The sequence below is a fragment of the Sylvia atricapilla genome, chromosome 4 (assembly GCF_009819655.1).
Source record: "Sylvia atricapilla isolate bSylAtr1 chromosome 4, bSylAtr1.pri, whole genome shotgun sequence".
Taxonomy (NCBI): Eukaryota; Metazoa; Chordata; class Aves; order Passeriformes; family Sylviidae; genus Sylvia; species Sylvia atricapilla.
The window spans coordinates 28,448,770-28,464,210 of NC_089143.1; the positions used below are offsets into that span (position 1 = coordinate 28,448,770).

At 36.1% G+C, this 15,441-nt stretch overlaps 1 protein-coding gene across 1 annotated transcript in view; it reads right to left on the reverse strand.

Annotated features, from left to right (window-relative positions):
• The window catches only part of POLN (DNA polymerase nu), an 88,282-nt gene that overhangs the window by 27,401 nt on the left and 45,440 nt on the right, over positions 1-15,441 (reverse strand). Inside the window, exons 18-19 of the mRNA XM_066316798.1 lie at positions 6,201-6,283; positions 1,843-1,974 (exon numbers count right to left, since the gene is read on the reverse strand). Coding sequence (XP_066172895.1) covers positions 1,843-1,974; positions 6,201-6,283 — 215 coding nt within the window. The remainder of the gene's footprint in view (positions 1-1,842; positions 1,975-6,200; positions 6,284-15,441) is intronic.

Genomic DNA, 15,441 nt, shown 5'->3' on the forward strand with positions numbered 1-15,441 from the left:
TATGAATCAGTGCATTTCCAGGAGCGCTGATACCAAAAGTACCAGTTTTGAAACAAGGAACAGAACTATCTGGAAGTTGGAGTATTCTTTGGCAAATCAGACTTCCCAATTCAACTAACGTTTTCCATGAAGAACAGTATTTAAAGATGGAATTCTTGAAACATTGTATCCTTAGGTAAAATTAGATTTGCTGTAATATCCTTATTTCTGAGGTGTGACTCCTCATAACTCAGCACCATCCCCAAACAAACACCATCATTCATGTAACACTGGCATAGAAGGTACTTGGTGTCAATTACTAATCTTGCAAATGCATGCCTGAATGAGGTCTTGATGTAGTCTTTTCAATATGTCAATAATTTCATAAAAAAGAGCAGAACAGTAATATATACAATAACAAACATCTTCCTCATAAAAGAATTATTTATATGCCTATCATGTCTATATGGAATATCAGACATTCATAACCAATAATGTTAGTCAGGGGGGTGCTGCTCACCTCTGAACTGCAGGTAAGTTAAGAAAGATTACCTTCTAATGAGCTCAATAAGTTGGAATGTTTTTGTTGGAAAGTTAGAATCCAAGGTAGATTAATAGGAAAAATATTAAATAATATTGATCTGCTGCAGATTGCTAAAGCTTGTACAACCTAAACAGGTTGCTGTTCTACCATTAATGGTTAAAAATGGTTGATAGGCAGGAGTGTAAGAAGTAAGAAGCAACTAGACAAGTCTGCTTTGCTGACTTTAGGACATTAGTCATTACTTTCCTGTCTACTAAACTCATAAACCTGATTCTCTTGCACAGAACTTTGTTTATTGAAATTCATTCACTTTTAAGAAAAGAATGTTATTTTAAATATATAATAAATATATAATAAATATGTAATATTTTACAAGGTATGTTATGTTGGGCTTAATTACAACTAAAAATGGATGTTTGGTAACTCTATTTTTTTTTAGCAATAGTAATAAACAAAGGAATGCAAATGTGTGACACAATGACAGTTCATACTTCCAGTAGATTTTGAGGCCCTACAAAGTACAAAAAATGAATACTACTCATTTTCATAGCTAGAAGTGAATTATATGTTTCTGCCATGACACTAAACCATATAGTGAGGGTTAATATTATATTGCAAATTTACTATTTATTTCTAAAAAATTCTTAGTACTGCATGCCCTATTAAGAAACAAAAGAACTCAATTTTGACAGTTCTGCTAATTAGCTTTTAAAAGACAATATTTCAAGCAGCTATGTTTTCTCTTCCCAAATTACTGCACTCCTAGGATTCAGTAAATATAAATGAATATGTAGACTAAAAGCAAATTTGATGCAAGAAGAGTTTGCAGCTGCTGGCTCCAGAAGCACTCTGCACACATCTGTCACTACAGCTACCACCTGAACTTCAAGGACATAAATTCTGATTAATGCAAAGAAAAAATAAGTTTATAAAAATTGGCTATGTAAATTGACTGAACTTCCATGGTCCAGCAGCCATGTACCCAGTTTATTAGGCAGAAGATTCCTTGGGCTTTTTTTTTTCTGTTGGAGTATATTATATGTCAAAATGATGCAATGTAACTTGACATTAAGTGGGGTTCATTCTGAGAACAGATGTCTTATTCTGTTAGTATCTTTCTGAGAAAAGGCAGACTTAACCAGCTCCTTTCAGGGCTAAAAAAGAAAAAAAACCCAAAACCTGATTCATCAAGAAAGGATATTCCATCTTTTTTTGTTGTCCTGTATCTATCTGAATTTGAGTCAAGTTGAATCTTTGTCTTCACCACAGTCACACAATGTGGATCAGTAAACAAAATACAGTCACAGATTTTGGATTACCTTTATTTCGGCACTCTTCAATGGTTTTCTTTGTAAACTCATGTACTTTCTTGTATTTTTGCATAAAACTCTCTATAAATTGACCGGCTTGAGCAGCAGTAATTCCCAAGCAGTCAGCAAGACGTTCTTTACCTGGTGGTGCAGAAATTATCTCTATTATGCAATAAAGCAGAATAGAAAACCACTCCATACAATAGCACTGGTTTACGCACAATTAGTGGAAGTAGTTAACTTTACTCACCTCTGTGAAAGAGGATGGATCTGATAAGCTAAAATCATATTGTAACAAAATATATGTTTAACCGTGAACTTGAATGTTTTACTGAAGTTACTGGATTAAGCATATAATTAATAAGAAGCATATAAGAAGGATGCAATTTAGAAATCCCTAGTTATAATTTATACCTACAATGTGATTGAAATATCTTTTGTTTACACAGCAATGCTGTTGCTTTAAGTCTCCTTTTACTAGTTCAGTCTTCCAATCTCCAAACTTTGAAGAGCAGATAAAGATTTGAAATTAACTTTAAACAAACACAAATACAATGAAGACCTAAAAAAGGATGGAGATGTTTGAGGTTAAGTTTAGCTAGAAGCTTTAGAGTTTAGCTTGAATTTAGAAGGGATATTTGGAGTCTGAATCCCACAGATTTCAAACAGTCTTAGGCTCCTCAGTGTCAGTAGAAATTGGGGTCCAAGTTTTGAGATAAAAGAGTTGGAAAAAGAAAAAAATGGAAAAAGAAGAAACAGAAAAAGTGTTTCGACAGAGAGAGAAAGGAATAATAGCTTTTGGACAGGATATAGGTGCACAATATCTGTTATGCTGGATCTAAGAGCATTTATAAGAAAAGTTGGAAAGAACCTGAAGATACTCCAATGTGTGAAAATATAAACTAAGAGCTACAGTTTAAACCCACTTAAAAATCAAACAGTTCCAGTAAAAATAAAACATACATCAACATTAGTCATATGAAGTTTGAAAGACAGATATATTTGTGTCTGCACAGCAACACAGAGCCAGCACTGTGCCTGCAAAGAACATAAGCTGAGAGGAGACATCTCAAGACACCAAAGGCATAGAATAGTCTTTGTCATGGTAAGGCTGTCAAGAAAAATCGTCTAGCACTTTTAAAAGAGAGAGGCTTTCAGCCACCTAAATACCATCACTGTCAGCCTGATGTGCATTTCAGAACAATTCTTGTAGCATTTTGTTCTCAGTCGCGCCAGGATCTGCACTGACCTGCAAGAACACCAGTCGGGACAAGGTGCTAGAGGAAGAAATTCACACAGACATCCAGGATGACATTTGCTGAGCTATTATAGATCTGGTTTTTTTTGGTTTTTTTTGTTTTTTTGGGTTTTTTTTCACATCCAATTAATTTGGGTTTTCTTCCTGGGTCAGCAAATGACAAGTCTATCTGATAAAGCACACGTTGCTAACAGCTAGGAGACTACTGTAGCTTCCTTAGAGAACTGTAACAATCTAAGTTTGCCCATGTCATCCATTAAAAAAACCTATTAATATACAATTAAGAACAATTGCATGAAATATTAGGAAAATTAAAGCATAATATTAGCAAGGACGTCTGAAAGGTCTCAGGGAAATGCAGTTCCCGGGAAGCAAAAAGAGGGGAATGAACAGCCGAGTAATTGTGTCAGATCATGCTCCACAATGCAGAAGCACAGGCCATGCAAGGCAAAGCCCAGGAGTGGACTAAACCTTCTCTGAGCACTCTTCTTGAGTTATCTGTGCCAGGGGAATCATTAGCAGCAGCCTGTGAGCTTCACTGTTCTCCATTCTGCAGTATCATCTTTCAAAAATGAAAACAGCATTAATGAAATTTAATGAAAACAGCATTTTCATTAAAACCCTGTGATAGCCCTCGGTGTCATTTCAGCACTTGAGCATACTGCCATTGAACATAAGGAATTCCTTATTTTATAGATGCTTGAGTTTCCTGGGTTTTAGTTCTACAACATGATTAAGGCAGAAACAAGTGAATTGAACTGCTTCAAACTAACCAAAAATATTTATAGAATGTCCTGAGCTGGACAGGACCCACAAGGATCAGTTCCTGGCCCTGCACAGGAGGGCCACACCACAAGCCACACCACACCCAGCACAGGAGGCCCAGGAGTCACACCACTGTGTTGCCCAAATACTTCTTGAACTCTCGTCAGGCTTGGGGCTTTGACCACTGCCCTGGGGAGCCTGTTCCAGTGTCCAGCCACCCCTCTGGGTGAAAATTTTTTCCTAATAACCAATCTTCTTTTTCCTTTATTATCTTTCAGAATTAAAGAAAATACCTTGAAAACATGAACCAAGTGTAACCTAAAGCTAAGAAAACAAAAAGAAAAAAAAGTTACTATTTACTACATGAAAGGTTTTTATTAACTCCTGTAAGCATAATACAAGCCAGCTCCTCAGGGAGTGTTTTTGTAGTTTTCAATCCTAAAAGAAGTATTATTCACACTCTTCAGTTGTATCAAAATGTCTCCTTAATGAAAAGTGAGCCATCTTTTGAAGGGAGACAAACTGTGGGTGGAATTCAGTCCATCAATTTTAGGCATCTAACAATTACTTTTTGTCAGCCCAGTTTCCAACTAAGTGGTTTAATAATATCATTTCATGTCTTAATTAGGATCTGATCACACTTCTAATGAACTGGAAACTTCTTATTATCTTTGAGGTGCTTCAACTGCCCTTGTTTGAGAGAGAGGGACACAAAGCAAACAAGTAAATGGAGATACTTACATCAAGCATTGCTACACTGAAATCTTTAGTGTCTGGTTCAGAGCAAGTGAGAGAGTCCCAATACAGTGCTTAAATGTAAACATGAAAGTTCTCTATAGATGAGCAGACAGACATAGGCTCCACTGAGCCCCAGGAACTGAGGCATTTCTGACTATATACAGAACTACAGGCCATTCAGCTGGTGGTGATTCATCTGATTATGTCTGGTATCTGCCTGTTCCACCCACAGTGAAGGGAAGAGATAGGAAATGTACAGCATTTGCGTGGACCAAGGGGCAGGGGAGATAATGCTGGCATTTTGTAAAATAACCCAATGATGAAACTACTCAGGTGGGAAATCGAAGATTTGTTCCAGTCTCAGCACAAGCAGGTCTAAATTTACAGTGTAGGGTACTAGTGTTGGGCTTTCTAAATACAGATTTTAAACACAGAGGTTTCAAAAAATGCAATATAGCTTAATATATAAATGCAGGTGTGTATGCATATATATATATATATATATACACTCTTATAGGTATGTATATAGCCTACACACACCCCCAAACATAAAAGAAATGTTCTGGAGAGCTGAATTTGATGCATTTCTTCCCAAGTGAATGCCAGAAATGATAAATGGAATACCCTGGCTGATTCTGCTCTTGGTTCAAGGACCCAGTGCAAAAGATGGCTCGGAAAGCATTCACAACCAGAAACCCAGGATGTAGCATTAAATGTTTCCAAGTTACATTAAGTCTGCAGCCCAGGGCTTTCATTTCCTAAATGACTTTTTCAAGAACTCATCCACTGTAGAGAAAGCTAGTCAGCTGCTCACTGAAACCAATTCACAAGAGCTTCTAGGCTGATGACATACATGTATCTATTTCCCCAGGAAAGGTAACTCTAAGAAGAAAGGAATAGAAGGCATTTAAGAAATAGTAGGCAGTTTTGGAAAGTATGAAGAACATCTTGACTTGTCTAGGATCTGGTCAGGACTTAGGCAGAAAGGGTAACAGTGGATTTTTGCAAGTTTTCTGCAGTTGTGAAGAAATGGCAGCAAACATTAAGCCTCAAAGTAAGGGAACACTTTTACACCGTGAGGGTGAGTGAGCACTGGCACAGGTTGCCCAGGGAGGCTGTGGATTCTTGAAGAGCCCTTTCTCCAGCCTTAAGGACATTGAAAATCTGGACACAGTTCTGGGCAAACAGCTCAAGGTGTCCCTGCTTGAACAGGGGGCTAGATCTGATGACCTCCAGAGGTCCCTTCCAATCCCTGCCATTCTCTGATTCTCTAAATGTGTTTTTAAACAATATTGAAGTTTTCAAAATTTCATTGCAGCAGTCTGTCTATATACTGAGAACATGAAGCCCACTCAAAATTAGATAAATGCTTCAGTTATATCAGCAGTAAATAAATACAAAATCAGATAATCTTTGTACATGGCAATATAACTACATTAATTTCATAATTTTTATACTGAGTAGATAATTTAATGATCCTGAATAAAAATATAAATGTAATACTATGTTGAACTTTAACCCACCTTTAGAAATTCAGTCTACTTATATAAATTATGAATAAAGTATAAATCTACAGTACCTGGGTTTTTTTTCTAAAAGTGCCTACCTGCTCCATAAACCACAGAGTAAACGATACGCTTTGCTTGCTCTCTATCAGCCTGTTTCACTTGTTCACTTGGAATCCCTTTCCTAAAGAAACAAACAAAAATCACTAATTTTCAGGTAAAACGAAGTTGTTAACCCCACAGAAAACTTATTTAAAGTCAATAGTAATTTAATAACTACAAAATTGTAAGATATGAATAGACGCACGTAAGGGCTTTTTTTTGTCAGCCAGGAATGCACAACTTCTTTACAAATTTTCACAGCGATAATCCATAGTAAATAAAATTCTTTATTTTCACTTTAATCTTCTCCTTTCTTTTCAATTAAATTATTGATTAGGAAAAATCCTACTGCTAGTTTTTTATTATAACTACTAGTTTTATGTTACTAGTTTTTCAGACTTAGACAGATTTAATAGTTGCTCATGAGAAAAATTATTTCCAGCAACAGCATTTCTTCAGGATGTGAAGGTCAAAGGAGGATGTGAATTCAAAGCATAAGTCTGACCTAAAGCTTGTTTAAATAAGATTATTATCAGGGCTTCACTAACAGAAATATCCAACTTTTATTCAAGAAATGACTGATAGAAGCACTGCTTGCTCCATATGCCTTACAGAGCTCCACAATAGCAAGGCTCCCTAAAATAGCAGCAGTGGCTGATCTTGAACTCAAGACTGCATCCAAGTGTCCTCCTTCCCAGTTCTCATTCTCTCACCAACTGACATAAAACAGGCCTACAAAAATGCGAATGGATTTAGCAATGTGAAAAATAAAAAGCTACGACTATGCAATCATCAAGGATGTGCCATCTATACTTTTCCTTATCAAAATGCAGCTTCAGAAAGAATACTGACATTATTAACAACTGAAAGTACTGAAGAATATTGATCATTTGGTTTAAATGGAAAGGTGTTGGGGGAAATCATATACTCACTCTCTGAAAACAAATATCGACAAAAATTGTGTTTGAAACATGGAGATTAATTGCTATCAGAGATACTTGATGATATCTGCACCACTTGGGAAAAAAGTCTCCCCATGAGACTGTCAATTTTTTTCATGAGACTGGTTACATTTTTAAAAGCAAAGTTTTCTGTGGTTTGCTATGCAAACTTTTTTGTCATGAAAGATGCTTTGTTGTGAAGGTTTTAGCTGAGGAGTTTCGAGAAAACAATGTATTTCTATGTATCTTCTTCAAGGAAAGTCTTTCACCACTATTAAGATATTCAAACTCTTAGAAAAGCAGCAGAGCCACCAATTTTTGCTTGCTTACCTCATAGATTGATCTTAGCCAAGCCTATGCTCAGTGCTGGTATAATTAGGCATTCTGAATGACAAACAAGCAGACCATAAATGAAATCAGATTTAAGCAAGTCTTTACAGCAGTACAGATTTTTTAAGAGGAAAAATGAAACAATATAATCTCCAGTCTTCATTGGACAAAAAGTCTTTGGTTCAGCAGAGGCTCACATTGTTCCTTTTAATACTACTAACTGCTCAAAGATGAAACAAAACTTTTCACTGCTCAGTTTAGTTGAGAAACAAAAATAATTTAATAGTGTTTCCATCTGTAATGAAGACTATTCCCACTTAATCATTCTGCTAGTTTGAGACTCTTATAATTTACTTTCTTAACTGTGGCAAATCAAAAGTTTATGGATCTTTTGAATACAGTAGGTTGAGATTCCTAGTTGCACCTGAATACAAGAACAAAGTGGCAATAGGAGCTAATAAGTGCAGAATTAGGAAACTAGACATCATTAAGGATTTCCTGAAACAGTCTCCAGCAGAAAGACTGCAGGAATTTCCTGAAGAACCTGGCAGAGAACTACACAGATACTTGAGAAAGCATTGAACACAGGGGAAAATAGAATCTGGTAAGAGACCAACTATCACCTGAACACCCTTCTGACACTCAAAACTAAAATTGAAGAATGATGAAACTGGGGAAAACCTAGAAAATGTAATACTGCTTTCCTAATACTGCATAATTCGAACTAGAAGATTGGACAAGACAAGAAATGGGAGAACAGCAGCAGAATTTACTTGCAGTTTTACTGGAGTCAGAGGCTAGAGACAACTGAGAGGCAGTGGGTACATCACCTGCTCACTTCTCTGGCAAAGAAGGGCTACAACAGAAAGGACACAGTGAGTAATAATCATGGAGACCTGTAGAGGAACATACAGACTTATCAGACCATGGTCCTGAGGGAGACACAAGATGAGACTTGCTGGGAGAGACTGGCGGTTCTAGAGAAGTTTTAGCAGTGAAAGAAGACACTAGAACTGGATTGTGTGCACAATTCAAACTGCTGCTAGAACTCTGATTATGATTTTGCATTATCCAAGCTTCAGCTTGGAGGGCTGACTAGAAAAACCAGAAATCGTCTTATTGCTCTAATCATGACTGGCAGTGTCAGCGATCACAATAAAACCCTGCCTAAAACATTTATTCGTGCAGATATACATGCATCATGTACTCATGGCAATCCAACATTCACTTAGCATTTCCTGGTCTGTGGTTAGCCATGAAACACACAGAAAGAATTAAAATTTCAGAGTTTTATCTCAAATATTTCCTTTAATATAATGTTACAACCAAAATGGTCAATCAACGCCCCTGAGTGTGTCATTGGGAAATGTGAGCACTACACAGGGAAACATTACATCTACCACTCTGCGTAGTGCAAATTTACCTACCACATAAAAGAATACATAATTATAAGGTATGAAATTGCCATACAAATCAAAACTACTTGAGCAAATAGAAATTAATCATAATTATTCCTTTTTTCTAATAAATGCTTTATTTGTTTGTATTGACAATCATTGGCTTCTGCTAGGGTTGTTTGATTCCTTTTGTAATACAGAGAGGCATTCCTGCAGCTTGAGGCAAAGTCTGTTTATTCCTTTAAATAATAAAATTAAAGGGGAGGTGTGCAGTTTCTCAGAAATACAGCAGCCATGTAAGAAATCCCCAGTGGGCTTTCTGCTTTATCCTGTTTCCTTTACAAACTAATTTATGTTTGTGATAATTGATTTATTTTAATGGGTACTGTGAGAATCTATTTCAAGATAAAACCTGTATTTTGCCTTTGGACTCGTCATGGAACACCATGATATTGATAAAAAGACATTGTTATCTGGATACTTGGATAAGAAACTTTTAGCAAGCCGTCCAGTGCGTGAAAATATTCAGTCCTGAAGTGTGCTATCATGTAACATACATCTTTAGTGGAAATGCACTTTTTTGAATAAATTTGAATGTGAAAAAGGAAGGTGAATGGGCACAAAGTAGCCTTTGCTGCTGGGCAGTGACACTGAGGCTGTGACTCCAGCTCACCCAGTACTGTCTGTACAGCTGGAGTAAGAAGAAGACTTTTAATGCAATGTTATAGAAATTGATGCAGGGAAAAAAGCTCAGGAGGAAAAAGAATTTGCTGCAGATTTTGTTGTGGAAAGAGCAAAATTCCTCAGGTCCTGCAGAAAATAAATATGCAGTTATTAGTTCTAGCATGAAATATATTTTTTCCATTTTATTACATCCTTCACGTTACTCTTTCTCAAATATGCTGGGAAAAGCTCCAAGTTCATAATCAGTATTTTCACCATCTTCTAATCTCCAAGTGTGCAGTATTTCACCTCCTATGTCCCTGTCCTTGCCTGCTACTTGTCTCAGGCTATTTCTACATCTCTGATTTGTTTGTCTTTTACTTCGTTTAGCACGGATTTACAAGTACTTTGCCTTGTAGTACTTTATTTGATAGACATCTCTCAGGTAGAATAAAGAAGAGCCCTCAGTGCTGGAAGACATGTTTAAGTTGGCAAAAAACAGTATCCTCGGAAGGAATTAGCAGAGCTAAACAATCTGGAAAGGTCTGTGAGGGCAGCAAACAACTTGCATCCAAAAATTGTAGAGTATCTAACAAACACAGTGAGAATAGAAATACACAAAGTCTTTAAAAAGGTGGCTCTACTATAAACTGGGATAAAAGGGTGTGTCTAAAAGGGAATAGCTGTCTAATTCTGAGAGTAAAAAACATGGAGAAAAACTTTTCTACCAATCAGTGAAGAAGGATAATATGAAATTATGAGCACAAAAAAAATGCAGATATGAAACAAAAAAATATATGATTTATTACTTTTTCAGAGAAAATACTTTGAATATTATTGTAATTTCTCCAAAATTCACTATACATTTTCATTTATTAATGGCATCTAATGGACATCTCAAAGAGTTTCTAGTGGATCAAGTCTTAGGTCTTTAATACATATGAACACCAAGTTTCTTTACACCCAAGAAAAATACAGCAATCATTTTTGCAATTTCAACGAAGTTTAACTGTAAACTGGAAGAACACACTTAATACAGAGTAGATACCTCAATGGATTAATTTTTACCTGTACAGAATACTAAAAAAAACTAGCATGAAATTTAGCATACAGAAATGATCTCACACAACATAAACACATTAAAAAAAAAATAAAAATTAAAGAGGCCACAGGGCATAATGAATGAGCAATGGGAAAATAAAACCTTGAGAACAGGTAGAAATGGGAGGAAATCAGTCTTAAAAGAATGCGATAAGACATTCCAGAACTTCTGGGAAATGTTGTGTGGTGACGGAAGTCAACTGTTTTATGCACAGGAAAAGGCAGAACAAACTCCTCAAAGACAATATCTGGCAGGCATGTGTTGCCTTGATCTGCATTACAGTCCAGCCAACCTAAGCTCAGCTGTAACAGCCACAACTCTTGGCTGCTCTCTTGCATCTGCCAATTAATCCAAGTCCAAGCTGTGAATTGTTGGTGTGGGAAATGAGCTGGAGTGGCATTAAATTCATTTTTTATGCGGTCATTAATGTCCAATAAAATGGGGGAATGTATGAGTGAATACACATTTGTTCATCTGACAGCTCTTACAGCTTTTTTATTTTCATCAGTGAACTATATAAATCTCATTTTCAATCACCTGTTGCTGTTTAATAGCAGATGAGGGTTTTATATTCTGTAAGTTTGTGCTTGGAACTTAGTGTTGGGATATGGAAAACGTACAGACAATCCATGTAATCAGTAAAATTAGAAAAGCCCAGTTTTACAGCAGAATCACTATTGGGTAGATCATGTAGGAGGTAAATTCTGAGAGTTCACTTTTTCAGCTTAGCAGATCTTATATTTGAGGCAAGCAGAATATCTATATCAATGTATGTGAGTATCCAAGACATACAGAAAACACTGGCTATCTGTTACTCAGTTCACCCACTGCTAATGCAATGAGCAAGAATAAACAATTTTTTTGAAAGCTGCTATTCCATGACTCATGGAAAATGCTGACAAGGCTGGGCATACTTTTCTCAGACATTTGTAAGGTAATATGCAGAAGCAAACTTGGAATTACTTTTGCCTGGCTAATCTCTGTTACAAAATACAGAAAGGAAGAGGTTAGGAAACAGTTTCCCTGAAGACACAGTCATATTAAAATGTATCACTACTTTTGTCTTGTATCAATCAAGAACTAGACATAAGATACATACAAATAGCCCATCTTTTTTGATCCAGAATTGTAAAATGTATGCTTTTTATGCTTTCTATAACTATGAAGCATTTACACAATTAATTTCAAAACAAAAAGTTATGAGATTATCTTTTCCATAAAAGCATGGGGACAGCAGGATGAAAAATTAAATTTTTCTAGACTGCCTAGAAGAGTGGAAATACAGTCAAGATACTTTTCTAAAAATAGGAAAGAAACCTCTCCACAGAGAAGCTGTGGACTCTCTCTTCCTGCAGGTGTTCATAGCCAGGCTGGATGGGCTGTGAGTAACCTGGCCTAGTCAAGGTGTCCCCTGCTCATGGTAGGGAGTTGGAACTATATAGTCTTTAAGGTCCCTTCCAACACAAACCACTACAGGATTCTATGATTCTATGAAAAAAAAAATCTACAAAGACTAAAATGCAGACTAACATCTTGCCAAAAGGGAAACAGCAGGTCAAGAGTAACAGAAAATAAACCTTTCTTATGTAACCTAAGTATATACCAGATTTTTGGGTTTTTTTGTTTGTTTTGTTTTGTTTTGTTTTTTTGTTAATCTATGTCACTTCTAAACACTTCTCGTGTCTGAATCAAAGGGTACATCAAATGCAAAGGTTATGTATTTGCAATTTTATCACAACTTGGTTTGCCTAAGTGAGGTAAAAGGTTACAGAGTAACACAAAGAAAACAAATCCTCACACCATAGAACACTAGATCCCTCACATCTCTTCCTCCTTATCTGAATGGCAATACATAGCATTACATACATACATATATATATACACATATATTTATCCCCACCCTGGCATAAGGAGAGGCAGAGCTGTCTTCCGGTAGCCACTGCACATGCTGGAGGATCTCTGGCATGGATCTCTCACATAATATAGGGGTTATGTACTTAAACACAGAGAGGAGAGAGTCATAACACAAAATTCAGGAGTTTAACATTGTGTTTTATTTAGTTAAGAGGATTTAATTTTTTTTTTATTTGTGTTCAACTTCTTTAAATGAAAGACTAAAGCTGTCAGCTTGATGTCATCCTTCCCAGACTACAGCCAACTATAAAACATTTTTTTCATTGTGTCTCTTTTCACAACTAATGTGTCTCTTTTCCCTTTGGGTATGCCACCCTACCAAACTGTGGTTTAATTTATTTTATATCTATTTAGCACCAGGAAAATCTTTATAACCTCTATAAAACACTTTTGAAATAATCCAGAGGCACTTTAGTATTTTAAAACTTCTTCCAGTAGTTAATCATAAAATAATTTATTTTGTCTGAGTAGCCTCTATAATCCACTGCACGAAGATTTATTTCATTAGTCCTCAACCTCCTTTAAAAAGTCATGGTGTCTAACTTTCATGTACTTTAAAGAAGATAAAGACATGTCTTTTGCAGTTTGCTATGAACGTCAAAAGTTTTCTGTTGTTACATTTTAAAGTAGCAGGGAATCAGAAAAAGCGATTGCAACAAGGTTATGTCATAAATTACAGCTATCATTAGTAACAATTTGCTGAGAGATTAATTTGCAGCTGAAGTGATCCATTATCTTTATTAAGATATTTACAGGTACGTTGCTGCTTCAGGTATCAGATACTGCAGAAATTAATTAGATGACATTTATTTTCAGTGTTCTTCATTAGAAAAAGGCCACTTCGAAGATTTTTCTGTAAAAATGCACAATTCTGGATGTATGTCAGCTGGAACAGAAAGTCCCTGACATTGACATCAGTTACTGAAAGAGCACTCCTTACCCTGCAGCCTTCACCTTGCCTCTCCTTCACCCTTACAGGAAAAAAAAAAAAAAAAAAAAAAAGGCTTTGGCCTCACATATACATAGTCTTTATTTATTTCTGAGTCATGAGGGCAGTCTTTTAGCATCTCTGTGTCTAAGAGTACAGAAGAGAAGGAAGTCAGGGTAACTAACTCCCCACATAAGGCACCGGTGTGAGCATTGACAGTGATGAGCACCATCACTGAGAAAACAAATAAATGTTAATGGATTAAGGGGTCCATGCAAACTGAGATGGCATAAAATTTCTCAGAGGCCATTCGTATAAAACAACAGGAATCAAATGCAAATTAATGCCCTTGGAGTTCTTTCTTATCACAAATATTTTCAAGCTTTTCTTCAAGTGGCTTCAAATAGTTAAGACAGAGGAGCAGCCATTTTGGGAGATGACACAGGCAGCTGCAGCAGAGCATCAAATAATTACACATCTTGGACCAATCAAAAGTCTCATAAAGAAATAGAAGGACTTTCAGAGCAGCCTTTAGATAAATACCAGAAAAGTGAAGCAGAAAGAGCAGAGTTCTTAACATATAATCAAAAGATGATGTAATGCCATCTCAGATATTACACAGAACAAAACATGGAGCTATCATATTGCTACAACAATGTACAGTTTGCTCAGGAAAAATAGGCAGGGGAAGAGAAGAGATGTCACACAACACCAAACTGCATCTACATGATACAGAAAAAAGTAAGAGACAGACTCTGAAATATCTTGGACAGGCAATCAAAAAAGAAAGAAATCAGTCATGCTATATATTAGAGTCCTGAACAAATTCTGCAGAAAGGGATAAGAAACTTCCTATTCCATCTTTTTCAATCCTCTCTATAAACACCTCTTTCAGCTTAAATTTCTACTATGCATTGGGTCAACACTGAACAAAGGTAAAAGTGAAGAATGAATTGCAATGACATTCTTGATTTCATCAAAATTTAGCTTGACACTGGAGTTGAATTAATGAAATAAATGGAAATATTTTATTGAGCTTTGGAGTGTGCTCATAAAACAGCATTTTATCAGTCAGTCTAGAAGGATATGATTGTTTGGAGATAAGACTTTCATACACAACAAAACCTTTCTATGAAATTAGCAAAGACAAAAGTTATCAGACACCACAAAACAACTGAGGACTATCCAGCCTACTCAGAGCTTGCTTTCTCTCTAGTTTCTGTGTTAGTTGTGGTGGTGTAAAACTTTAGTTTTCATTTACTCTAGAAGGCTAAGAAAGCATTTAATGTGCAGTAATAATAAGCTTCCAATGTGACATAAAATTAAGCTGTCTGCTTAAACTTCTAATTAACTGATGGTGTATTTAAAGCTTCTAAAAACAAAAGCCTTTATGCTTCCTGAAGACTTTATTCCCTCTGCGTTATCTGCCAGTCTAAAACCACAGTTGCACTTCTACAAGGCAGTGCAAACTACAAGGTGAAATTTTCACAGTTGCCATATAGACTGTCAGAGTGCAAAGTAAGACAAGTGTTAAATTTCATTAATATCAACTACTGCAAATGAGCTTTCAAAACATGTAGAAGTCTTTTTCCTGCAAAAGTAACACTGTTAAAATATTCTGCAACAACACCCATGAGGTGTTGAACTTGGAGCTTTAAAGGTTTTAAAACTCTAATTTTGAGGTGGCAAACAACATCCTCCCCTTTTACTACATACAGCAGCTGCAGGAGCTGCAAGCAGCACAGCATCACTCACAACTTTTTACCAAACATGTTATTAAATACCACATTTGTAATGAGTAGTACCTGTACATAGTACCTGTCCCTGAATATGTGACTTGATTTGAAAGAGCATGCCTTCCCATTCAAACAAAAATTGTGTCTGAATATAAGAAACAAATTACTGATTCCACATTTTTTATCAGTATCACTCTAAATAAAGGTACATGATGAGAGAGATTGTAGA